This window comes from Callorhinus ursinus, unplaced genomic scaffold (assembly GCF_003265705.2).
Source record: "Callorhinus ursinus isolate GAN/ISIS: 27379988/994484 unplaced genomic scaffold, GSC_fseal_2.0 scaffold18, whole genome shotgun sequence".
In the NCBI taxonomy this organism is placed as follows: domain Eukaryota; kingdom Metazoa; phylum Chordata; class Mammalia; order Carnivora; family Otariidae; genus Callorhinus; species Callorhinus ursinus.
The window spans coordinates 35,764,133-35,789,300 of NW_027397080.1; the positions used below are offsets into that span (position 1 = coordinate 35,764,133).

General features: G+C 57.6%; 3 protein-coding genes across 9 annotated transcripts in view; 2 read left to right on the forward strand and 1 right to left on the reverse strand.

Moving 5' to 3' along the window:
- The first annotated feature begins 214 nt into the window (after positions 1–214).
- On the forward strand, positions 215–6,647 carry PEX10 (peroxisomal biogenesis factor 10). 3 transcript variants are annotated; one of them, XM_025856132.2, is made up of 6 exons: positions 215–363; positions 981–1,061; positions 1,548–1,954; positions 3,215–3,390; positions 3,525–3,660; positions 4,896–6,647. In XM_025856132.2, the coding sequence occupies exons 1-6, from the start codon at positions 252–254 to the stop codon at positions 4,962–4,964; spliced, it is 981 nt and encodes a 326-aa protein (XP_025711917.1). In that variant the 5' UTR covers positions 215–251; the 3' UTR covers positions 4,965–6,647. The 3 variants fall into 3 exon arrangements, with proteins under 3 accessions (XP_025711917.1, XP_073759586.1, XP_073759587.1); XM_073903485.1 differs by having other exon boundaries at positions 4,916–6,647; XM_073903486.1 differs by having other exon boundaries at positions 5,793–6,647.
- A 224-nt stretch (positions 6,648–6,871) lies between these two features.
- RER1 (retention in endoplasmic reticulum sorting receptor 1) lies at positions 6,872–18,011 on the reverse strand. The gene is made up of 7 exons (XM_025856134.2): positions 17,878–18,011; positions 14,056–14,143; positions 12,835–12,939; positions 11,273–11,372; positions 9,557–9,635; positions 8,136–8,271; positions 6,872–7,557 (listed from the first exon to the last, which is right to left on the reverse strand). The coding sequence occupies exons 2-7, from the start codon at positions 14,134–14,136 to the stop codon at positions 7,468–7,470; spliced, it is 591 nt and encodes a 196-aa protein (XP_025711919.1). The 5' UTR covers positions 14,137–14,143; positions 17,878–18,011; the 3' UTR covers positions 6,872–7,467.
- A 10-nt stretch (positions 18,012–18,021) lies between these two features.
- MORN1 (MORN repeat containing 1) overlaps positions 18,022–25,168 on the forward strand; it is a 51,338-nt gene continuing 44,191 nt past the window's right edge. Inside the window, exons 1-6 of one of the 5 annotated variants that reach the window (XM_073903481.1) lie at positions 18,139–18,360; positions 19,011–19,082; positions 20,731–20,829; positions 21,382–21,492; positions 23,085–23,175; positions 23,697–23,784. In XM_073903481.1, coding sequence (XP_073759582.1) covers positions 18,240–18,360; positions 19,011–19,082; positions 20,731–20,829; positions 21,382–21,492; positions 23,085–23,175; positions 23,697–23,784 — 582 coding nt within the window. In that variant the 5' untranslated portion in view covers positions 18,139–18,239. Of the gene's footprint in view, positions 18,361–19,010; positions 19,083–20,730; positions 20,830–21,381; positions 21,493–23,084; positions 23,176–23,696; positions 23,785–25,168 lie in introns of all 5 variants that reach the window. The other 4 variants (XM_073903480.1, XM_073903483.1, XM_073903484.1 and 1 more) reach the window with 4 other exon arrangements.

The following is a 25,168-nucleotide window of genomic DNA, read 5'->3' on the forward strand; positions in this document are numbered from 1 at the left end:
GCCCCTCTCGGCCCCGCCCCCGGACCCCGCCCCCGGACCCCGCCCCTCTCGGCCCCACCCTCGGCTCCGGCCCCGGCCCCCGCCCGCGTTCACGTCGCCCCCTCAGCGCCTGCACAGCTCCGCCCCGCGTGGGCACCCGTCAGCCCCGCCCCCGCGGAGGACGCACAAGGTCTGAGCCGTGCGCTGGCGTCATCAGGCGCCGCCTGCGTGGGCGTGGCCAGCTGGGTCCCCGGCCCCAGCGCGCCGCAGACATGGCTCCCGCAGCCGCCGGCCCGGCGGAGGTGGTTCGCGCGGCACAGAAGGACGACTACTACCGCGGCGGGCTGCGGAGCGCGGCGGGCGGCGCCCTGCACAGCTTGGCGGGTGAGCCCGGGCCTGCAGCGGGGGAGAGGGGACCCCAGCGTGCGTCCGGGCAGCGGGCGGGGACCGCGGGGCTGGGGGCGCTGAGCAGCGCGGAGGTGCGAGCGGGAGAAACGGCTTGTGGTTACGTTACACCTCGACTTCTTCTGTACCAAGTAACGGCCTCGGTGCTTCACAAACACTGCCTGTTTAATTCTCAAAACGTCGTTCCCAGGAAGGACTCCGTCGGTGTACCTCGTTTTACGGAGGGAGCTCGGGGTTCCGTAGACGCATTTAACTTGCCTGAGGTCACAACCAGCTCTGCGGGGTGGGTTTGAAGCCGGACGGCAGTCTCGGCTTGAGTACTTAGTCACCGTCCTACCCTCCCTGCCCTTGTGGCCCTTCCGGGGTCTAGGTACCCTGACGGGCCCTGAAGGGGGCCATGGCTGCAGGTGGGGAGGTTCTCCGGAGACTGTCAGACAAGGCGGGAGACATGGAGCAGCGCGGAGGCCAGGACCGAGAGAAGAGTGTGCTTTAGGACGGTCTCAGCCTGGTGGAGGGGTGGCTGGACCTTGGCAGCAGGAGGAACCAAGGAAGGATTGGACCCTTACCCCCGCGCCCCCTGCCCCCTCTTCTCTCAGGTGCAAAGAGGTGGCTGGAGTGCAGGAGAGAGGTCGAGCTGCTGTCGGATGTGGCCTACTTTGGCCTCACCACGTTTGCAGGTAGCAGTCCTGGTGGGACCTTGAGACCAGGGAGCCCACAACACACCAAGCCTGGGGGTGGGGGTGCTGCCAGCAGAGTGAGACTCCTGGAGGTGCTTCCCCGTGTCCCTGGAGCTGGCCCAGACGCAGTCTCGGGGCAGGAGGAGGAGAGGCCAGGCCCTGAGCCCCAGCTGGAACCTCTGAAACTCCGAGGGTCACATCTGTGCCCTCCTCTCTTCCCTTTTTTGTGTTCCTGGGAACCTTTGTCCTCAACTTTGCCCAGAGTGCCATTGGAACTGTTTCTCTGTGGGTGAGTTCTGTGGTTCAGCGGGGGTCCCAGCACTAAGCCCTGTCACAGGGCAAGGTCAGCGGGGCCCCAGGGGAGCGTCATTCTTCAGAGGAAAGGCAGGGACCTGAAAGCAAAATCCAGTATGAGGAGAAAGAAAAGGATAGCAGGCCCCTGCCTCAGTTTCTCGTGTGGGTCACCCCCACGCCCTCACCCGGCAGGCTACCAGACCCTCGGGGAGGAGTATGTTGGTGTCATCCAGGTGGACTCATCCCGGAGCAGAGTGCCCTCAAGGCTGCGCCGTGGTGTGCTGGTGGTGCTGCACACCATCCTGCCCTACCTTCTGGACAAGGCCCTGCTGCACCTGGAGCTCGAGCTGCAGGCTGATGCCAATGGCGCCAGGCCCTCGCAGGGCAGCCTCGCGCTGGGTGGGCGTGGCCGGTCAGGATCGAGGCACTGGGTGCGCCAGCACGTGGCTGCCCTGACAGAGCAGCAGAAGAGGACGCTCCTGCGGGCTGTTTTGGTGCTCAGGCAGGGCCTCGGCTACCTCCAGCGGCTCCACGTTGCCTGGTTCTACATCCACGGCGCCTTCTACCACTTGGCCAAGAGGCTCACAGGAGTCACTTACGTAAGTCACTGGTGCCGTCCCGACTCGCTCGATTCTGGCTGCTGTGTGTTCAGCTTCTGGCAGCTAGCAGGGTCACAGGGTTGGAGCCAAGAAAACATGGGTTTTATCGCATCGCATTTGCTAAAAGACCCTAGAAAGTCAACCTTGAGGGTAAGGCACGCCTGCCTCCCTGCAGCCAGCACTTGCACGCCCCCCTGCTGTTTACTCTGAGAACCTGCCCAAGGCTCCAGGCCCCTGGGCCCCACGCCAGCTCCTTCCCAGCTGCCCTGCCAGAGGGTCAGGTGTAGCGCTGTCTCCCGTTACTGCGAGGACGTTCCCTGGTCTGAGCCTGCCAAGCAGTCCCACTTTTCATCCTGTTTCTCACCTGGTGCCTTTGCTTCCGGATTCACCCAAAAAGTCTCAACTCAGGCCCCTGATCACCAGAGGGTTACCCACTTTCTCGCCTCACTTGGCAGCACTGTCCTGAGCACCTGCCTCTCCCCTCTCCAGCCTCAGCCCTCAGTGTGCACACTCATGAGAGCTGACGGCCCCGGCGTCAGCTAGGGTGTGTGCTGAGCTGCTGTAGCAAAGGGCCGGAAAAACAGCCTCAACCCACACAGAGGGCTTTTGCTCTCCGGCGGCCTTCTCTGCACAGGCACATGGGGCCTGGTTGGGGGGCTCCTAGCCAAGGGGAGGGAGACCAGAATGGAGAACAGCTGACTTTCCCTGGAAGTCAGGCACATCGCTAGCTACGGTGTCATCTGTGTGGTCTTGTGTCACAGGGGGAGCCAGGCGTCCCGCTAAAACCCAGGAGCGTCTCTGTTCATGTGATAGAGAAGCTGGTTAACGGTATCTGCCTGGAGGGCTTTTCCTCCTGCCCCCCACCCCCTGGGCTGTTTTTCTCCAGATTCTTTGCCGGTACCTTTTCTCTCTCAGATGTGAGTCCCCCGATGTACCCCCCCACCCCTCAAATCCTCGCCTGCAGCCAGAGGGACTACAGACTGGGAGTCTGGGCAGTCTTCCTTGCCCTCACTCATTCCCCTCGGAAGTGAGGCCCCGAGCTGTCCAGCAGTGGCCCCCACCTGGTGCCCAGAACTTACAGGGTGCTTCTGCCCTCCTCACTCAGCAAGGAGGCCCCATGATCACTCTCTGCCCCCCCACCTTGTGCCAGGAGGGCAGGTTTTGGCGTTGCACTCTACCGCCAGGGGGAGGCCTGGCACCCAGGCTGCTCAGTGCGTTGTGCCAGCCGATCGTGTGACTGTCCCTTGGGGTCCTTGACAGCTTCGCGTGCGCTGCCCGGCTACAGAGGACCTGAGGGCTCGAGACAGCTACAGGCTGCTGGGGCTCGCGTCCCTGCTACACCTGGCGCTGTCCGTGGGCCTGCAGCTGCACGGCTTCCGGCAGCGGCAACGCGCCCGGCGGGAGTGGAAGCTGCACCGCGGCCTGTCTCAGCACAGGTGTGGGGATGGCGGGAGGGTGTGGGCCCTAGCTCAGCTGCTCCAGCCCAGGGGGTGGGAGCAAGGGTGGGGGCTGAGCAGGCATTGCCAGGACTCTTGAGGTAAATTTTGGGGTCTCCCTGCCCCACCACCAGGAGCCACATGGAAGAGAAAGCTGTTTCTAGAAATTCCATGTGTACCCTGTGCCTGGAGGAACGCAGACACTCCACAGCCACGCCCTGCGGCCACCTCTTCTGCTGGGAGTGCATCACCCAGTGGTGCGACACCAAGGTGGGTGCGCCCAGGGTCAGCAGCTGTGATTCGGGAGCACAGGCTTCATGAGCAGGTGCACAGGCCGGCCCAGGCGGCCGCCCAGGAATCAAGAAGCCTGTCCCAGACACGTCCTAGGAGGGGATGGGAAGGTGGGCCTCCTTCTAAAGCTCCCAGATGAACTGCTTACGGGACATAGCTGGAGTCAGGGTGCTACAGGTGTGCATCCAGAGGCCTTGCTTGGAGGTGGGGACAGCAGCCTGGCCCTCAGGTTCCATTCCTAGAGTCTTCCCCCGACCCTGCCGCTGCTTGGAAGCCTGGCTCGCCTGCACACACACACGGCCCTCTCCAGCTAGACAGATGCCCCGCTGTGACCACCCACATGGGAGCCCTCAGGATGCAGAGCCACCTACTCCAGCCTTTTGAGACCTCGGGGTGGAGACCGTGACCTCCACACTGACTCCAGGGAGGGGTGGGGTTCCTGGGCCCCCACCAGCCCTGCCACCCAGACTCAGCCCAAATCCAGCCTTCTCAGGGCTGACGGTGGGGAGGGCCGCACAGGTGAGGTAGGTAAACAAGGGGCGGGATGTGGGCCTCACGGTTTAAACGCCCCGTCCTCTAACTTGAGGACATTCACCTCCAGCGGTTGGTCAAGGGGCATTCCTCAGAGCCTGTGTCCGGGGTCCACAGTGGCCGTGGCCTCAGAGCCTGGCTGCAGCTGACTTAGAATCAGCATCTGTGAAATGTGTGCACCATGTGGGTCCCACTGGATTGTCACACAGCCTCCACTTTGGGGCCCCTGCTCCCCATTTTGAGGGATTCCCTCAAGAACACAGGTGCCGCCTCCTGTAAGCAGCTGGCCCCAGGCAGGAACACCTAGTGCAAGACCAGCAGACCTTACTGGGGACTAGAGAGAATCCGACCGGCCCTTAGGGGCGGGGCCCCATGTGCTCCTCTCAACACAACCCAGCGTAGTGGCCGGGAGCACCCGTTGCCAGCCCCATCACTGCACAGACAAGACGAGCTGCCTCCCTGGCCTGGCCACTGCTCCCGGCTCCACTCCCCCACCACCCCAGGGTTAAGGCCTTCCCTTCAGGTTTGTGACTTCTGAAAAAAGTGCTTTTTGGAAATGGTCTTCATTTAAAGTTAATAGACACGTGTGCACGTCCCATGGGTTATTGCAGATGCCAGTGTGGGAGGGCCTGTGGTGGGGGTTGTGCTGGCCACAGCCTACATGGCCCTCCTCCCCCTTGCAGACGGAGTGCCCTCTCTGCAGGGAGAAGTTCCCTCCCCAGAAGCTTGTCTACCTGCGGCACTATCGCTAACCTGACCGAGGACAGAGGACCCCAGGACTCTTTCTTGGTATCAGGAGAGAAACTCAGTCTATTCTCAAAGTTAACTTTGCTTGCATAGAAATCATTAAATTCTGAGATTTTATTTCCTGTCACATAAACTACGCCAGCAGCTCAGGGGGAGAGGCCGGATCTACCTGCAGGATGGCAGGTCCGAGGCCTCTGGGCTGAGTGTGGGCCCACGCGCAGACGGCAAGCAGCAGCTGGGGCCGAGCCTGCCGGGGGGCTGAGCCGCACCCCCACTGTGGTGCATCTGGGTCACTTCTTCAGGAGCTGGATTCTGTTGGACCAGGTTGCTTTCATCCCTTCCCCAAACCATACAGGTGAAAGTTAGCTTCAGAAATGGGACCAGCCATTCATGTGATGAGAAAATGAGTCTGTATCAGGCACAGTTGGGGTTTGGCCTGAATGGGCAAGTGTGGAGAGCAGCGGACAGCAGGGCTTACCCACTGGCCAATCCGCCTACCCCGACGACCTGGAAACCTTGCCCTCAGAGGCAGGCTTCTGGTGGCTCGGCCACGTCCATTCACAGGAGTACAAAGACTCCGAGGAGGTGTATCTCCACCTGAGATGTGTGGCTCATACCTTTTAATACATGTTCCAGTTTGTTTCCCATTTTAGAACACAGAATCCGCATCTTGGCTGGGGTCTGCTCAGAGCTCCGCGGTGCAGAGCCAGCCTGCACCTAACCCATAGCTGCCTCTCAGAGCTCAGCTCTCCCTGAGGCTTGGGCAGGCCGGCTGCTCACACCAGGTCACCCCTTGTCCAGCCTACTTCCTGCCACCTTTTTGTCACTTTCAGGTCTTTAAAAGTATTTAACTTGTGCCGGAGACTGGACTTTGCCATAAGCTCTCTTAAGAAACGAACTCCACAGGAGCGTAGGTGTATTAAGAAGGCTGTCAGGGTGAACTGAAGATCACATTTCATACAGGGCAAGAACCTGTGGTCAGGATGTCCGGCCCCCTGTGCGAGGCTGTGGCCCAGGCTTCTGGCAGAGGCCTATGCAGACCATTCCAGGATCTGAGCGGACATAGCCGTCCAGGAACGCATCGCTCCACACTCCTCGGTTACTACAGGCCGGCCAACTGAGACAGGTCACCGTGACCACAGGCCAGACTGAGGAGGAGCCCCGAGAGGGGCCCCACGCTTCCTGAGGCCCTTTATGTACGCCCTGACCAAGCGCAGACCGTCTCCCATCACATTTTAGGCCTGAGCATTTACCAGGAAAACGGTATGAAAAAAGTGTCCAGAGTTTCAACATCTCACACGCCACAATGTTGTATCAAAGATACTGATCCAGAATACCATTTAAGTACCGAGATTAAAATACAGGATCAGGTATGTAAAAGGTCTTCGTATGGCCTCTTAAAAGCAAGAGCTGCTCAATTTCAGATATCTGCAAAAATTGGCCCAAAAAAGCCAGACAATAAGCACATTCAGTGCCTAAAACCCTAAGACAGATGGGACACTGGGAAGAGGTACAAGTTTGCAGTTCCTGAGACCAGGAAGACACCCATGGGCCTGCCCCTCAGCACCTGTGCCCCAGTGACCGGCCCAGCTCAGTGCTTGCTCACAGGCAGTGAGCTGTCGTGTTTCAGATAAAGACTCCACAAGAAAGGGGACACTGTCTTTAATAAAGTTGGAATTAAAAAGTCACTTAGTAAAATGTTACGAGTATTTGTTTTTATCACATCAAAAAAGTTGACATGCGGGTCAGAGTTCTGTTTTCCCGTAGAAAGTGAGAAGCCGTGTGTTAAAACCCACAAACTGGTCTGCCCTTGCCCACTGTTTCTGTAAAGGGGCCACTGCATGAGAACTTCAAATTAATCAGAAACAACTCTTCAGGTATCAAAGAAATGTGTCAAAATAATTCCAAACAATTAAAATATAATATATATATTTATAATTCCAGGCCCTCAAAAGCAATCATGGTAATTGAGAACAAAGTTTTGAGTCATTATGATAAGAGACCAACTTTAAACATCTCTGGTGAGATGAAAGTGGGAAACTCGCATTAGAACCCCCGAGTTACTTGGAAATCACCTTTCACATGTTCTTCCAAAGCGCAGGAATCAGGTTAGCATCATCCTCCAGCCGGGCGACGTGGCCACGGGCGTCCAGGATGGGGGCAGCTGGGGCACAACCCGGCTCCGTCCGTGTAGCTCTGTTCCACGGCCGCCCAGCAACAGAACTCGCCCGCCCCTCCCCACGCCCCCACCCGATTGTCCACCCAGGCAGCAGTTTACGAGAATTTCTGTCCATGTGAACACTTGAATGTCACTGAAAAATAAATCAATGCAATTTGGTTTAAATGTCAGTTTCTTCAAGAACCTGATATTTCAGTTACAAATAATTGAAGCTCCTTTTTAAAAAGAAAATTCGACTCCCTCGAAATCAGCTACTTTATGTGAAGGGAGAAGGCATTGTTACAGCGGCTCAGAGCCGCCCTCCGGCTCCGGTGGGTCCGGCCGAGCACCTAGCTCGCAAACGTCTTGCCTGCGTCCTCCTTCCCCTTGTACGTCCTCTTGCCGTGCGTGAACGGGATGTACCGGTACTTTATCATGTGCTGGGGACAAACAGACTCACTTTAGAGTGGCTTCACGATGAACTGTTTTCTCCAAATCTGAATCCTGATCTTCTCTACACACACAGCAAGGAAACCAGGGCTCCAATAGGCTTCTAGTCCCCTCCCCACCAGTGACACAGCCCCTCCGGAGCCCACTGAGCTGGCCGAGCTCGCTGGAAATCCCGAGGGTCTGGGAAAGATTTCCTGACCCCCTGCATGCAGGAAGGGCTAGGGCTGGGCTGGGCAGCCCTATGATACACCCAGGGGAGTGGGGATAAAGCTGCCCTGGGGGCTGTTTGAGGGTAATGTTGGCGTAACACACTGACTGGCCGGTGGGCCCTGGGCTCTGAGCCCCCAGGCCATGCCAGTGAGGACAGCATGGGAGAACCGAGGGCTCTCCCACCAGGCCCCCAGGGAGCGGTGTGTGTGCTCGACAGCTGCACCGTTGGACAGATAAGTGTCTGCGGAAAGGGGCTGCGCCGTGTCCCTGTTGCACAGAGCTTCAGGACGCTCCAAGAAACAAGACCCAAGCGGGGCTCTCAGCGCCTCCCAGGGCAGCGGTGCCCACCCGCGCTCACCTTTATTTGCCTCTTCATGGTGATACAGAAAAGCATGATGAAGTACATCACCAGGATGGGCCAGAACACGGGGACATTGAAAGCCTCAAAGAAGGTGCAGGCCATGGCCACGAGGATGCCCTTGGTCGCCGCATGCCTTAAAGGAGGGGAGGAGGTTAGTGCCACCAGCTGCCCCGCCACCTGGGGCCACGGCAGTATCCCTACTTGGGGCAGTAGGGGCGTGGTGTGTGTTTCCTACAGAGTGCACCGCATGTAACTACAAACACAGCATTCCCTCGGTCCCTTTAAAGGCCCCAGTTTCCTTCCAAAATTAGAGTATGAAACATTCAGCAAAGAGGTGCAACTGCTCAGGCCAACTTGGGCGTCTCTCGTCTGCCACCTGGAATACGCCCCATACACCTGGCAGGCCCCTCCCCTGGGCTGTGCATCGCTGAGATCCTGGCAGCACCCAGGCGGCTCCCTCCAGCTCAGGGCCCAGCCCACCAGCCGGACTCCTGGCGCTACTGAAAATGCTACTCAGCACTCCCCTTTCCTACAGGACAAAGGCCAACTTCCCTGGGGGACTTGCAGGGCGGTCTTGCCTGCCTTCTGCTCCCTCCCCAGCAGTGCCCTCACTCCAGCCCTTCCTGCACAGCCGGCAGACTTGCAGAGTGCCTGCCACATCCCACACACAGCGCCAAGAGCACAAAGTAAAGGTGTGGCAGCTTTTCCCTTCGGGTTTTTGCTCCAACAAATAGAGGACAGACGAGGTCACAGCCTTCATGTGGTGGGGGTCCCCTTCATGCATGCTTCACGCATGAGAGCAGGGCTCACCTGTCCACCTGTCACGTGCATCCTCGTGCAACATCACACAAATGTCACTGCCTCCAGGAGGCCTGGGGGACAAGTCAAGTCCCATCCAAGCCCCACCCCAGAGCACAGCACTTCCAGTGAAAGCAGACTGCCCCAAGGCTACACGAGCCCTGCCTCTGTAAAGACACCCCGAGCAGGAGGGCGAGGGAGGTGGTCCACTCATGCCAGCAACTAGAAGGGGTGCGGTGCGAGGGGCAGCACATAGGCTGGCCGGTCTGTGCAGGGCAGCCAGAGCCTGGACACGCATCCCTCCCAAGGCCCACATCCGAACATACCCCGGACCCTCCGCCCCAGAAGCAGCTTCTCTTTGGCTAGTTCCAAAGGGCCACCAGGCACTGGGCTCTCCTACAGGGGTCCCTGTGACCTGCCTCCACGCCCCGCCAAGGACAGCAACTCGCATTTTGAATGTTCAAAACACACACACACACACACACACACACACACAATAAAACTCTCGTTTCTTTCAGAAGTCTTTGCTGGCTAACTAAAACAAAAACCCTCTGTTCTCACTCTTATTAGCCACACTGAGGACAAATGTCTTTCTCAACTACCCTTAGAAATTAACTCACCAAAATTTAAACTCTGGAAGCCTTCGAATAAAGGGCCGGAACTCCTCGTTCTGTTTGGTTGGTAATGAGGGGCCATCATCTGAAAGGCAGAATGTCAGTGAGATGGAGTGGGCGCCTCATCCACCTGCCCCCATCACATTTAGAAGTTTCCCCCAAAGCTTCTGAACTAGCAGCCTAACGCATAAAACACACATTTATGTTATTTAACCAAACGTAACACGGGAAACCTTCAACTGATTTAGAAATCAATTCATTGCTTTAGAAGATTCAGAATAGAATTTCTTTTTTAAAAGAACTACACATTTTAAATGACTGCATAAAATTAAACTGCAGACCAATTTTCAGACACACATCAACTGTAGCACACAAAGGCACACAGGGAAAATGAGAACATTTAGGGAAAAGGAGCAGAGACACACAAAGCTTTATCTGCTGAGAGTCCAACTCAGAACAGCTGCCCCCCACACTGATTCCCCCCCCCACTGAGCCCTCCTGGCTGAGCACCCCCCAACACTGAGCCCTCTTGGCTGAGCTCCCCCCCAGTGCTGAGCCCTCCCACACAGAACCTCCCAGCTGAGTCCCCCACCATGCTAAGTCCTCCTGGCTGAGCACCCCAACACTGAGCACTCCTGGCTGAGCCCCCCACGCTGAGCCCCCCTTGGCTGAGCAACCCCCCCCAATGCTGAGCCCCCAGCTGAGTCCCCCACCATGCTAAGCCCTCCTGGCTGAGCACCCCCCCCAACACTGAGCACTCCTGAGCCCCCCTGGCTGAGCCCCCTCCATGCTGAGCCCTCCTGGCTGAGCCCCCCACACTGAGCTGGGTACAGGCAGGCACCCTCCCCAGCTACACACACCAACTGAGGCCTATAGAGAAGCTCTCCTAATCATCTTCTAATTGCCCCAAATGGCAACAAATGGGAGTGTTGTTTCCTTTCGCATTTTCATTGAATACTCCACAGAGAAAAACCACAGGCTTCTGGTCAGGACTGGAGCAGCCTGGAGAAGACAGCTTGTACTCAGGAAGTACTGCCGTCACAAGGAGAATCCATGGGCAGGCAGCTGTGCCTGGGTTTTTCTGACAGCGGCGACACGTGTTGGCAGGAGTGACCGAGTCTCCACAGGTCTGTACCCCTCCCCCTCCCCCTCCCCGGCTGGACAGTCTGGTGTGGACGTGGCCCTCCTACCCGGCCCGGGTATGGCCAGGAACAGTTTAAGCCGAGAACTTTTCAACCGGTCATCCTGGGAAATCCGGGAGCGCCACCACCCTCAACGGGGCCCAACCGTGGATGGTCAGGATCCCAGTGGGCACTTTTGGGCACAGCAATCTGCCCGTGGAAACCTCTGGGTGCCCAGGAAGAGGACCTACCCAAGGAGCACAGACAGGACTCGAGAACAGGCGGGCTCTTCGGCAGGAGTGCCACCCCCGCTCCCACGCGACCCTGGCCAAGTCGCGGGACCCCGGGCGCCTCCGCGTCCTCATCCACAGCAGAGCGGCAGGAATACCCGCCCCGCATGATGCATGACGACTAAGGTTTAATGTCTCAATCTACACCCAAGTGTATCCTCACTGAGGTTCTAAGTGCATTTTAAACAGCAAGAGGACAGTCTCAAAAGTTCGGATTTCAAAGGTTTCTAGAGAAAATGAGGCATCTGTGAAGTGTACAAAATCACAAAGCTCCCGAAGAGACGGAACCAAGCAGATGACCTCTACTATACCTGAGTCCTCCATCAAGGAAGGGTCCACTTTGGGCGAGAGAAAGGCTATGAAAAGATTGAGATGGTAGATCCCCAAGGCGTAGGTCACGATGTACCAGCCCTGCAGAGGAGGGGCACTCGGTCAGCGACGCAGCCCAGCGCCCGCGCCCTGAACCAGCGCCCCCGTTCCAGCAACTCACGACCTTGTTTTAGCTCCGCCTCAAAGCATGCACAGCGCACTTCCAGTCCGGAGATTCAACAAGTGACAAGGAGGCACAGTGAACATCAGCAATGACAGTTTATCTCAAATGACTTTGTAAGTGTGACAGCGGATAAGCCACGGTGCAAACAGTAAACTTCTGCAAGGGTCCCGGTGGGTGCACGGAGCACCTGAAGCCACCAGCTCCCCACCAGCGATGCAGGAAGGGAGGCTTTCCCCAAAGCCACACACCTGAGCTGGACCACACCACTGGGCAGGTGTAGAGCGTACACTGAAGGACACTGGCATGTACACCTGGCCCAGACCCTGCCTCACCGATGGCTACCTGACCCAGAAGACAGGATCTGAGCCATCACTCAGGATGTGCTGGCTATTATTCCTTCTGGTGGGCCCCCCATACCACCACACACCGGTCAGGGCTGTTAATAATCTTTGCCCAGAAGAAATCCAGAACCGGAAAATCAGGAAATCAAGAATGAGGTTAAAAAAAACGTGGAGGGGCGCCTGGGTGGCTCAGTCAGGTTAAGCGTCTGCCTTCAGTTCAGGTCATGATCTCAGGGTCCTGGGATTGAGTTCCATATGCAGCTCCCTGCTCAGCGGGAAGCCTGCTTCTCCCTCTCCCACTCCCCCTGCTTGTGTTCCCTCTCTCGTTGTGTCTGTCAAATAAATAAAATCTTTTTTTTTAAAGATTTTATTTATTTATTTGAGAGAGCAGTGAAAGAGGGAACACAAGCAGGGGGACTGGGAGAGGGAGAAGCAGGCTTCCCACTGAGCAGGGAGCCCAATGCGGGGCCCGATCCCAGGACCCTGGGATCATGACCCGAGCCGAAGGCAGGAGCTTAACAACTGAGCCACCCAGGCGCCCCTTAAATCCATTTTTAAAAGCATCAAGTTTACCCTATTAGACCAGAATGCACTGCATTATCAATTTTAAAAGCCTAAAAAACGTGCATGCAAACAAGAGGAAATCCTTCTGTCTTAAAACTTTTCAAGTCTGAGAACTACAGACTAGATGTGGAAAGTTCACGTAGCTTCATGCTGCAGAGCCACACCTGAGGGGCACCACATCAGGTGCAGACTTGGTTCCGAAGACAACTGCATCCCCATCCCACCTGCACCCCTAAATCGAGGTCTCCGGGTCACTCTTTCCATTAGAGAATGGACCAAGTTCCCATTCAAACAACAACAATCCTAACAACAATTACAGTAAATTTGAAGTCAATTTTAGCTGGCCACGCAGGCTGCGTCCTGCCACCCTGAACCCTCCTACTCTAGAAATAAGAGGGAAAAACCCAAATCCCACCCAGGGCCACATTTGGACAGTGTGGACATGGCAGGGGCTCGGCTCCCAGCCCACACCTACCTGCAGGAGGTAAACTCGAATCATATAGACGAAGCTCAGGCCCAGTGTCACCACCCATCGCACGGCTGTGTAAGGCGTGGACTTGTCTAGCCAGGACTGATAGATCTAGAAAGACAGGAGTTAACATGCGCTGTGGACTGCAGAGCACACTTCCCATGAGCACCAACTTCGGACTTTAAGTCAGCAACACAAAGCAATGACTATTAACCCAAATTCCTGAAACAGGCCCACCCCTGAAGCAAAAATAGTACCGAACGATCTCTCACAGCAGCCAATCCTATAGCATCAGCCTGAGGGGTCGTTATGAGGTCACCTAACCTCACCCAGAGAGCACGAAGAGTGTGGGCACCTTACATGGGGCTCACGCTCAGAGTCCCGCCCCTCCCAGAGCTGGCCCCAGCCCTGCCCAGCAGCCACAGGGGGCCCCTGCCTCTGCTCTCAGGACAGTCAACCACAGCCTGACCTCCAGCAGGTGTGGAGCTAGGGCATGGTGGAGTTTCCGGAAGGAATCGCTGGTCTTACCCATACAGGCACAGGCATTGTGTGCAAGTACACATAATTAGCAGACACATATGCATTGTTTAATATTAATTTTGTAACTAATTTTAATTTTTAAACTTAATTTATGAAAAAGTTCAACTGTTCATAAAACCAAAAGTACCCACAGCCTGGCTTGAATAATTATGAAGTTTTCCAAATGTTCTTTTTTAATTTTAAGAACATACATTTTTAATTCTAAGCCAAAACATCAGTATACACAACTGTTCACTGAACTCAGCGTCTGGACGTAGCAGCTTCAGGCCCCGCGGACTACAGCAGGCCTCAGCACAGCACACAGGTACACCCACAGGTCAGTGCAGAGCTGGGCCAGGGACGCGGAGGCGGTGGCCCGGAGGGAGGGCAGTAAGCACACGGCGGCAGCCGCCACCAAGGCCACACCGCCCAGGAGCTAAGAAGGGTTTTCAGCTTTTTAAAGGCTGTTGGGGGAAAAAAACCAGAAAACAAGTGTAGGGCAGAACATAGGTGGCCTCCAAGGCCTAAACACTGTTTGGCCCTTTACAGAGGACAGAAGACGCGAGCACATTCGCAGCAGAGGGAAAGCGAGCAGCTAGCGCACCGGTGCCCCACAGACACACGTCCCAAGGTCGACCGTTTCTCACTCAGTTCATCTGTTCAAGTCAGTTCTTCAATTCATCCACCAAAAAAAAAAAAAAAACCAACCTGTCCAAGTCTTGTGAAAAATCTGTACACCACAGAAGGCTTCCCATGGACAGAATCTCCAACGCTGTCACCTTCGGACATTCTGTAACTGAGAAACATACAAAATACTTTAAATAAAAATGTTCAAGGATCTCATCACTTTGCCCTATTTCCACCAACACGATCAAGCAAATTTTTTCAGTATTCACTACTTCTTTCTGGGTGTCTTTGCCAGGAGTTGTCCAGGGAAAAGAAACAAGCAAGAGGGGTGCCTGCGTGGCTCGGTCGGTCAAGTGTCGCCTTGTGATTTTGGCTAAGGTCATGATCTCAGGGTGGTGAGATGGAGCCCCACATCAGGCTCTGCACTCAGCAGGGAGTCTGCTTGAGATTCTCTCTCTCCCTCTGCCCTCAACTCACCGCACGTGCGTGCTCTAAAATAAATAAATAAAATCTTAAAAAAAAAAAAAAGAAACAAGCAAGAGACTCCGGTGGACAGCCAGAATGGTGCATGACATGCAAAGCAGCACTGGGTGGACTTCTGTTTCTGCTAATGTCACCTGGCCCGCACTCCTCCCGCTGGTCCTCAGGAGCTGCCCTTGCTGACCATGGAGTCCTGTGGACACACTTTCCCTGGGGCTGGTCCACACCACAGGCCACTGCACCCCCAGGTCTCCCTCCTCCGGTCTATTCCTAGGGCTTCCCCCCCCCCCCCCCGGCAACCCCTCTCTCCAGGCCCAGGCTCTGTCCAGGCTGCCCCCCAGGGCACCAGCAGCCAGCTGTGCAAGTCCTGGTCCTCTCAGGGCCCAGTCCTCCGCTCCACGAACAGGAAGATGCCACCCAATTCCCAGCGAAGGGAGCCGTCTGTGCCCCAGTTCGTCATCTGTAAGTGGAATTGATCGTATCTGCTCCTATTTCAACATGCTATTGTGGATTCCATGAGGAATGAACTGATGAGAACCCAGATAACCAAGTGAGCTTAATCACTCCTACCTTACTAAGGACCATCGAGCCTCAAATAGTTTAAGCCACTTGCCCAAGGTCAGGAGCTGCTCTGCCAGACCTCAGCCTCTCTATCCGAGCACACTGCCACCCAAAACACATGACTGAGGTGCTGGTGAAGACACCCGGGCAAAGCTCACCGCTGCCCCCCGAACGTGTGCGCAGCACCTGCCCCAACGGGCACCACGGCAGGGTTGGAGCGTGGAAGCAGACACAGACTCTGGCTCCACGCCGGTGTCCGAGGCCCCTGAGCTGTACGGCAGCATAGCCTCAGCCTCATCTGGCCAATGGCCCTCACGGACACAGCAGTCCTTCACATGCACACAGGACAGTGAGGCTCACAACGGCTGCAGGGGCCCCACTGGCCAGCCTGCTCACACACGGCTACGAAAGCCGAACCCACACCTGCCCAGGCCGTGCTTCTCAGTCACATCCTCACGGTGAGCGCTCGGAACAGCCTCTTTTTTTTTTTTTTTAAAGATTTTATTTATTTATTTGACAGAGAGATAGAGCCAGAGAGCACAAGCAGAGAAAATGGCAGAGGGAGAGGGAGAAGCAGGCTCTGCACTGAGCAGGGAGCCCGATGCAGGACTCGATCCCAGGACGCTGGGATCACGCCCTGAGCCGAAGGCAGACGCTCAACCATCTGAGCCACCCAGGCGCCCAGAACATCCTCTTTCTGAGATGAAGTCAGCAGGCTCATGTGACCCTAGACCTCAAGTGGAAAACTTTCAATTACAGCTGAGATATTAAGACCACCTGACTAGCCCCCCAGCACCAAGTCTGCGTTACAGGTGTAACTGTGATTCCGTAAGTGTCGTAAGGATGGGCAGAGGGCCAGGAGTGTCAAGGAGGTGAGGGGGAAATGCTCTGTGCCCTCACGAGAGACACAGGAAGTACAGATAAATGACTGAACTGAGCCGATGAATTATGGCCCCCAGGGCCCCATCTCTTCAGGAGGTGCATTTTTACACTCAGGTGAGAGAATCCCATATTTTAAGAGGGCTCAAATTAAAACTCATTCCCTAGGATAGCTTGCTTCCCTGTTTAGGCCAAAGCCAGGCCTGCAGAAAGCTACGTCAGTAATACTCCTCAACCTGTGGATCCTCACAAATTTTCTCTTCTTTTACTTATTTACGACCAAATCCTTACCCATAAAACCCTTTACTTGAACTGAAGTAGGAAAAGCAGTATTAGAACATGCCTGGTGAACCCTGGAAGCATGCACTCTAGCTAGAGATGTCTGCTTCTTTCAGATGAATGTGCAGAAATTATTCCAAACACGACAGCCAGCCTCTGATTGTCAGACAAGCAACATATCCATCGTTACGTGACTCTCCACGTCTCGAGGAGACTGTCACAGCAACATGAAGCAAGTGAACTCTGGAGTCAAGCATTCTCCTTCTAGAGTCCAGTTCGCTCACTTTCTAGCAGGACGGCCCGAGTGACCCCTCATTCCAATCTGCGAAACGGGGTGACAGCAAATGCACCCTCCTCAAAGGCTTCTCTCGGGGAGTCAGCTGTGTGAGCCTCAGAGCCTGGCACCGAGGGAGCGTGCTGGCCTCTCAGATGTGCTGGGCCCTGCCTCGCACCAGCCCGTCTCCGACCCCCTTCCCTCTGCTCAGTTTGAAGGCCACCTCTGCAGAAAGGCCCGCCCCACCAACAATCCCTAAGTCACATCACCCTGTTTTTATTTCACGTAACAGTCATTTTCTGATTTTCATTCTATTTCTCTATTTCCTCCTATTAGAATACAAGCCTCTTCAGGGGGAACCTTGTCTGGGCCACTGCTGCGCCCTGCCACCTAAGAAGGCCCGTTATACAGCAGGTAATCAGCAAATTACCTGCCGGATTCAACTGTTTTGTGCTCAGGCGCCCGCGCGCGCGCGCGCACACACACACACACACACGAGTGAAAAGCAAAATAAAACCATTCCAAAGACAGATCGCGAGTGTCCTGCCTGAAACTGTGCACAAAACTCTCCATGTGCCTAGTCCTGGGGCCCCACCTGCCCCAGTGTCCGCACTACTCAAATAGCCAGCACGGCATTTAAAGGATTACAAGCCTCTGCCAGGCATCCGGATCACCCTCGCTTCGCTCCTCCCCCCTCGTTCCTCCTAGGTCCGGGGCAGAGCAGTTTCACCTGCCACCTCTGCTGCCGTTCCCTCCGCTGAAATGCCCTTCCGGCCGTCACCTACTCATTCCTAGCAACACCGCCTTCGCCGTCCAGGGCTCCTCCCGCCTCTGGGCATGACCCTCCTGGGGGTCTCCACCCGGCCCGGACCACAGCGCAGCCGGCCGAAGTCACCTCCTGCGCTCTACAGGAGCTGGGTCTCAATCACCGGGGGCCCTGCTCAGTCCCGGGGGAGTCCATCCCCACTGAGGAGAACGAGTTTCGGGGAGACTGCAGGACTCCCAAGCCGCCTCTACTCTGAGGACACGAGGGAGCGGAGCCCCGAAGAAGGTTCACCGGCGAGGGCGGCTGTGGGCCGTGCGATCCCCGCCGCGGGAGCACCGTCGGACGCGAAGTCGGCCTGGAGAACTTCGGCCCCTGCGACCGTAATTTGCAGTGCTTCCAGAGATCACCTTGGGCAACCTAACTCTTCGTCTCGACGCTCTCCTACCCAAACCCGAGGCAAGCCACAGCACCGAGCGAGCACCCGACAAGGAAGAGCGAACGTCAGCGCACGAGCCGCGGTGGGCCGCCAACCCCTCCCGGGCCGCGCCCGCCAGTGCGGGCGGGGGCGGCCCCTGCGCGCCCCCGGGGGGCCCGGGGCCCGCGACCTCAGCCCCCACCCGGCCTAGCCCGCCGCCCCGCCCCGACCCCCGCCGCCCGCCGGCACCTCGCCGCTCCCTGCGGCCGAGCGCGGTCTCCGAGGGCCGCGGGAAGGAGGACGCGGGCAGGCAGCCGCGCCGGCGCTTCGCACGGTCCGGGAAGGGCCAGCGGAGCACTTCCGCTCTGTCCGGTGCGGCACCGCCTCCGGAGCCTCCAAGATGGCCGCCGGGGAGGAGCCGAGAGCCTCCAACCATTTCCGCTTCCGGTGCGGGGTGGCCAGGCGGTTGGCCGGGAGGTCCCCTCGGCGGAAAGGACGTCGGCGGCGGCGGAAGCGCGCTGTGCTGCGCATGTGGACTTGCGTCTACGGGCTCCGGGCCGGCCCGATCCACTCCAGAGATTGCTATCGCCCAGGGACTGACCCACGGGCCAATGGAGGAGAGCTTTGCGGTTGCTAAGGAGACCCCTAGCGGCAAGATGGCAGCCGCGGGCGGAGAGGGCCCGAGCGCCAGCCCGCCGCTCCGGGACCCACCGAGGCGGCCGCCGCGAGACGGTAATGGCTGCAGGCCGCGGCCGGAGCTCCGCGCGCGGTGCGGGAGGACGGCCGGGAGACAGGCGGGGTTCCGGCGGCCGCCGCGCGCTCTCGGCCGCAAGCCCAGCCGGCAGCCCCCGGGAGGCCCCGGCGCCCCGACCTCGGGAGGGGGGCGCCCCCGCGGGCGGGATTCCGAGCCCGGGGCGGCGGAGCCCGCCGGCTCCTGGGGAGCGAGCCGGGAGGCGCCGTTCGGAGGCTGCGCGGGCGCTGCTCGAAGAGCCGAAGAACCGTGTTCAGGTAGAGCCCGAGCTTTTCTGTGGCGGATGCAGGAGTCCGGCGACTCCCACGCTCCCCACGTCGCCCGGTGGAAACGGGGCTGGTGCGGAGGGGAGCCCTGCCGCCCCCCGGGCGTGAGTGTGGATTTTGTCCGGAGGGGACGAGACGCCGCTGGTGAATTCCTGCAGAGGAGGGGCCGGGCCGGCGCCTCCCTCCGCTCACCCAGCAACCGGCGCCCCTGCACAGGCCGCGGCCTCTCGGGGACCTGTGCTCACGCCGGCCGCACCCTCCCCCTCGGGGCCCGGAGGTCCACCCCATCCGCGGGCTTGTGGGCTGTCAGCCGGGTCACCTGTGGCACGGCGTGCTCACCCGTCCCTCCTCTTTCCGATACTCAGGTTACGGCGTCTATGTGTACCCGAATTCTTTCTTTCGATACGAAGGAGAATGGAAAGCAGGGAAGAAACACGGTGAGAAATCGTGGCCTGTCCCCACGGCTGCCACCTTGCACCGACAGCCATTTCCTCCGGGAGCCCGGGCCGGCACTGGGTCCCCACGCTCCCTCTCACTAGTGCCCAGGAAAGGCCGTTGCCTGCAGCGATCTTCAGAGCTCACCAGACAAGGCACCCCGGGGGCCCGGGAGACCGCTCAGCTGGCAGCCTTCTCACAGGCTCTGGGGCATCCTGGGCAGGGGAGGCCCCAGCTTAGAAATCCTCCCTGGGGTCTTAGTCTGTCTTTGCCAAAGTGAAAATTGCCTTTATGGTTTATTTTTGATGAGTAAGAGATTACCCACCTTTGTATTTATCCAAAGGATACAAACGTAATGATCCACAGGGGCACCTGCACCCCAGTGCTTACAGCAGCAATGTCCACAATGGCCAAATTGTGGAAAGAGCCCAGATGTCCATCCACAGATGCATGGACAGAAGACGAGGTCTATATGTGATGGAATACTACTCAGCCATCAAAAAAATGAAATCTTGCCACTTGCAACCATGTGGATGGAACTAGAGGGTATCATGCTAAGCGGAAAAGTCAGTCTGAGAAAAACAAATACCGTACGATTTCACTCATACATGGAATTTAAGAAACAAAACAGATGAACGTAGGGGAAGGGAGGGAAAAATAAAATAACAGAAAAACAGGGAGGCAAACCATAAGAGATGCTGAACTCCAGGAAACAAACAGGATTGCTGGAGGGGAGATGGGTCAGGGGGACGGGGTAACTGGGTGACCGGCATTGAGGAGGGCACGTGATGTGATGAGCACTGGCCGTTATATGCAACTAATGAATCGTTAAATTCTACCCTGGTAACTAATAATACAGTGTACGTTACCTAAGTTGAACTTAAACCAAAAAAAAAAAGAAACTTTTTAAAAGAGAGAGATTACCTACTTTTGTAGAAAGTCTCAGCCTTAAAAGAGAGAAAGTACTACCAAGCGTGAGTCGCTGGAGTCCTCCCCAGGGGTGGGCCCAGACTTTCCCGGGTTTACACTCACACAGTCTTATGTTCTGCCTGCTCACGTCTTCTGCCTGTTTTTCTCCTAGAGAACTGGTCTTTCAGCATTTTCTTATATGAGCTCTTTTTTTTGTCCGCTGGCTGCCAGTATTTTTCTCTATCTTTAAGCTTTTGCCTTGTGTTGTTGCCATACAGACATTTTTTGCTTTTGTCTGAAGTCTCTGCTTTTCTTCCTCTGGGCCTGGCAGGGAGGCTCATGTCTGACACCCTTGCCAGAGCCTGGCCTGGACAGAGTGGTTCCCCCTTTTTAAATGTTTTTTTGAGTGCTGCCCTGTGTCCACAGACTCCCGTCTCCTCCGGCCCTGGTGCTGATGGAGGCCAGGTGACTAGAGTGTCTCCTCCAAAGAGGTTGGGGTAGCTCTGCTGTCATCCCAGCCGAGACAGCAGGCCTTAGTCACGTTTCAAGAACGTTTTTATCGAGAAACATGTAGGTGGGTGAGTTTGCAGAGAGCAGGCGTGGGACAAGAGGCAGAGCCGAACACAGGCCTGAGAGCTTCAAAGCCCAGCTCTTGCCACAGAGGAACGAGTCCAGCCACGCATGGGCAGCAGGGGTTTCTCCGACTTTGGTCTGACTTCACATCGTGATTTCTTTCCCCAGGCCAGGGGAAGCTGCTGTTTAAAGATGGGAGTTATTACGAAGGCCAGTTTGTGGACGGGGAGATCACGGGAGAAGGCTGCCGGCTCTGGGCCTCATCAGGTTAGCAGTGGAGACAGGTGCGGGTGTGCTGACTCCTTTTTCGTAAACTATCTCTGGTGTAAGTTGTCCCTGGCTTCTGGATGCAGAAGGCACCTCCCTCTGTGAAGTGTGGGTCTCTGGTTTCCATCACATTCCCCGCATTAGCAGCATGCCAGCCGAGGGCAGGGGCAACCACTCACAGACCTTCCCAGGCAAGCATGGTGGCTGTTCTCCGCTGAGAGAAGGCCCACCCCCACAGATTCCGACCCAGAGAGGCCTTTGCCCTTGGGCACCTGGATGCTGCAGAGAGGGTCGTCATAGGACGGGGATCTGCATCCACCTGCTATGGGCGAGGGGGGCTGTACAGTAACCAGGAGGGCAGGACCAAACCCACCTACTCTTATTTTCTCTCGTTAGCCAAGGTGAACGGGAGAAAGGGAGACCCCCTCACGTGTTCTGAAATGATACTTGCTGCCACCATTGATCAGGGGTGGGAGGGGTGTGACTGTCAACCCACAGGGAACTCAGGAACAGCTCTAACCCTGGGTGTGCCCCTCTCCTCATCTGCACCAGGAAACACCTATTCTGGACAGTTTGTTTTGGGAGAGCCTCAAGGACACGGCGTCATGAAGTACAAAGCTGGCGGACATTATGAAGGGGAGTTCTCCCACGGCCTGAGAGAAGGTCTGATACCCACAGGAGCTTGCTGAGTGTGGCAGGGCGCTTTGTGGGGAGCCCTGGGCCCCAGCACCCCTCCCCAGGGTCTAACTCAGGGGCCCTGACGTGCACCCGGCCATACTGGAGGTGCTCTTCTCTCTGCCCCCAGAACCACGTCTGCTGCAGCTCTGTGTGGGGGCCGTGGCCTGGGAACCCTGCTTGCTGGGGCTGAGACCATGGGTCCTGCATCAGTTCACTGCTGTGGTTAAAATCTAGCAGCTCAAAAAACTGCCATTTAATTATTCACCCACAATCCTGGGGGTCAGCAGTCTGTCCCTGGCTTGGCTGGGCAACGCTTTTGGCCTCACATGGGGTCACCCCCACAGTGGTTGTCACAGCAGCTCAGGCAGGGCTGGTGGTTCCTGGGCCCTGGCCCAGAGCCTCGGGGTTCCTGGGGGGCAAGAAGCTGCAGGTCCTCTGAGGACATGCTGCTGAACAAAGTGAGTCAGGAGGCCACGCTTGTGGGGAAGCGGACTCTGCCCGCGGTGGGGGTGGGGGGGTATGTGCATCCCTGGCGCCTGAAGACCAAAGTGCTCACTGTTCTGGAAGACCAGCCTCCGGAAGCAAGCCATGCGTCCACAAGGTCCGACGGTGCCTTTCCAGGGTCCGCTTACATCGGAAGTTGCGCATGCACTTCCGAGCTGTCCCGAACCATGCCATGAAGCCCTGTTCTCATGAGCGTGTCCTCTGGCCTTTGTTTTCTTTCTTTCTTTTTTTTTTTTTTTTAAGATTTATTTATTTACTTGAGAGAGAGAGAGAGAGTACATGAGAGGGGGGAGGGTCAGAGGGAGAAGCAGGCTCCTCACTGAGCAGGGAGCCTGATGCGGGACTTGATCCCTGGACTCCGGGATCATGACCTGAGCCGAAGGCAGTCACTTAACCAACTGAGCCACCCAGGCGCCCTTTTTTTTTTTTTTTTATGATTTTAAGGATTTATTTATTTTGGAGAGGGCATGCCAGCAGGGGAGGAGTGGAGGGAGAGAGAAAGAGAAAGAATCTCAAACAGACGCCCCGCCCAGCACGGAGCCTGATGCAGGGCTCAATCTCATGATGCTGAGATCATGACCTGAGCTGAAACCTAGAGTCGGACCTTCCACCGACTGAGCCCCCCAGGCGCCCCTGTGCTCTGGCCTTTAGACCAAGGGCCTTTGAGTCGGTCACAGGAGGCCCAGCACTGCCGTTGTCTGTGAGGTACAGTTTCCCATGGACTGACATGATGGCAGAGCTGTGGGGTGGCCCCAGCTGACACCAGGGCACTCCAGCCTCAAATGCTGGGGCCTGGGAGACCTTAAGGGGCACCCCTCCCGCCCTCACTCAGCACCTTTGAGAGCTGGACCCCAGAACCGCTGTCATTGGCGTGGTGGTCACTGGTGCCACCCCAAATCACAGCTGCCGTGTCTTCCCTGGGCACCCCCGGCCTGGGAGGACAGCCCGGTTCCTGGAGCCGTTCTGACCCCAGCTTTCTTCTGAATCTACCAGCGCCCTCTGGGGGGGTGGAAGCAAGGTTCCCCTGACAGGAGGCAGGAAGTGATGCTCACCGCCCTGGGCTCCCTCCCTAGGACACGGGCACCTGGTGGACCGGGACGGACAGGCCTACTGGGGGTCGTTCCATGAGAACAAGAGGCACGGCCGGGGGCACATGGTCTTCCGGTGAGTGCGCCCCGGCCCCCGGGCCACCCTGGTCTCCGGCACATCGGCAACACTTGGGATTCAATGCTTTAGTTACCGACACTGCTTACCAGAGTGTTTAGTAGAGAGAGCCTTGACTCCCCCTAGCGAACACCTCCCGGAGGCTTGGGCAGCAGGTGGGTGGCGGGCAGGGGCTTTCTCGGCGCCACGGGACATGGTGAGCCTGCATTTTCATCCGTGGCTTGTGCACAGCACCACCGTGGCCACGTGTAGGTTCACACTGACTTCTCCAAGTCTTACCCAGCTGGGGGCCAGGCGAGCGGGGGCCATGGGCCGCTGCCATCACCCCCCACCAAGCGCCAGGCCCCCTGCCCCTCCGCAGCAGGCCCTGGCAAGGCAGGAGCTCGTGCCATCTGCTCAGGGACTATTTTTGCTTCAGTCCCGGTGGCGCTTGCTGAGCCCCGGTCGGAGGAGCGGGTCTGAGTCAGCGCCACCACCTGGCTCTCCCCGGTCTGAGAGCTGCCCCATGTTTGTGTCCCCAGGAACGGTGACAAGTACGAAGGCGACTGGGTCCGGGACCAGCGTCAGGGGCACGGTGTGCTGTGCCGAGCCGACGGCTCCACCTACGAGGTACCTGGAGATGTGGCAGGACCCCAGGCTCTTGGGGACCCCACTGGACACCTGTGCCGCCCAGGCGTCCTCATGGGGCACCTCAGTGCTGCCCCTCCACCCCAAGGGGCAGGGAGGGCGGCCACCCCCTTTGGCTGATGAGGAAGCGAGGGAAGGGGAAGTGCCCCAGCTAACACCTTTCCTGTCTGGCTCCTGAGATGCCCTGCCACCTGCAGTGTCACCTGAGGGAACGGGGTGACATTTCTCGGTCCCTTGAGGATGCCCTCAGGGCCAGTGAAGCGTTTTTGATGAGAAATGCCCGCCTCAGTCCCATGGGAGAGGACGTTCTCCCCACCTTGTTGCTGCAGGCCGTACCCCTTGGGTCTGACCGGGGTTGGGGGCGGTCAGGTGCTGCAAGCGGGAGGAAGACCAGGCAGATCTGAAGACCTCATCGGGACCCCAGAATCCATCATCCATCTTTCTTACTGGACACTGGCCACGTGCCTAGCTGGGAGCAGTCACAGCAGGAGCCAGAGATGTGCGTCTCAGGAAGGGCGAGCCACAGTCGGTGGCCAGAGTGACAAGTAGCCCCATCAGCCCTGCAGGCAGCTGGGGGGCCAAGAGCCTGGTCGTCTCTCTTGTGTCATTCTGTGAGCTGAGGCCTAAATGATGATGAGCCGCCATGGCCACCGAAGAGCAAGGGCAGGGTGCTACCGGCAGCAGGAGGAGCAAGGACACAGCCGGGCGGGAGGTCCGGGAGGGGCCCACGGAGACCCTGAGCCTCAGCGGGCTGGAGTGTGATTGTAAGGGTCGCCGGAAGCACTGGAAGGAAGTGGTGGTCTGATCTCTGTGAAAGTCCCTCTGGTTCTTGTTCAGGGGGCACTCTGCCATCAGGAGAGGGGAGGGCACAGGAAACAGCCTTGGGGTGGTTTGGAGGTGAAGACACCGGCCTTGCCGGCAGGTTGGATGTCGAGGCGGAGGCAAGAGGAGAAGCAAGGATTGACTCCTGGGTTTGGGACCTGAGCACTGGAGGGTGGTGGCAGTGCCCGAAGCAGAATCCCATTGGGAGACAGGCACCGGGCCAGCACGTTACCGTGGAAATGGGTAGCTGGGTAGCCAGTGCAGGGCTCTGGAGTGCTGCAAGGGGTAAAAGCAGAAACGGCAACAGCAAATGCACCAGTGGCCCCGCAGATGCCCAAAAGATGGACCTGGGGCCCGCCTGCACAGCCAGGCTCCTTGGGGAGACTCGTGGTGTGCGGTGACTTCGCCACAGTGACTTCACCACAGCGGCTGCGATGAGCCCACTGAATCCAGGGCTGCGGGAGCCCAGGCCCAGCTGCACACGGCCGTTCACGCAGGGCCTGCTGCCAACGAGCCACGCGTCAGGCGGCCAGGAGAGACGGCG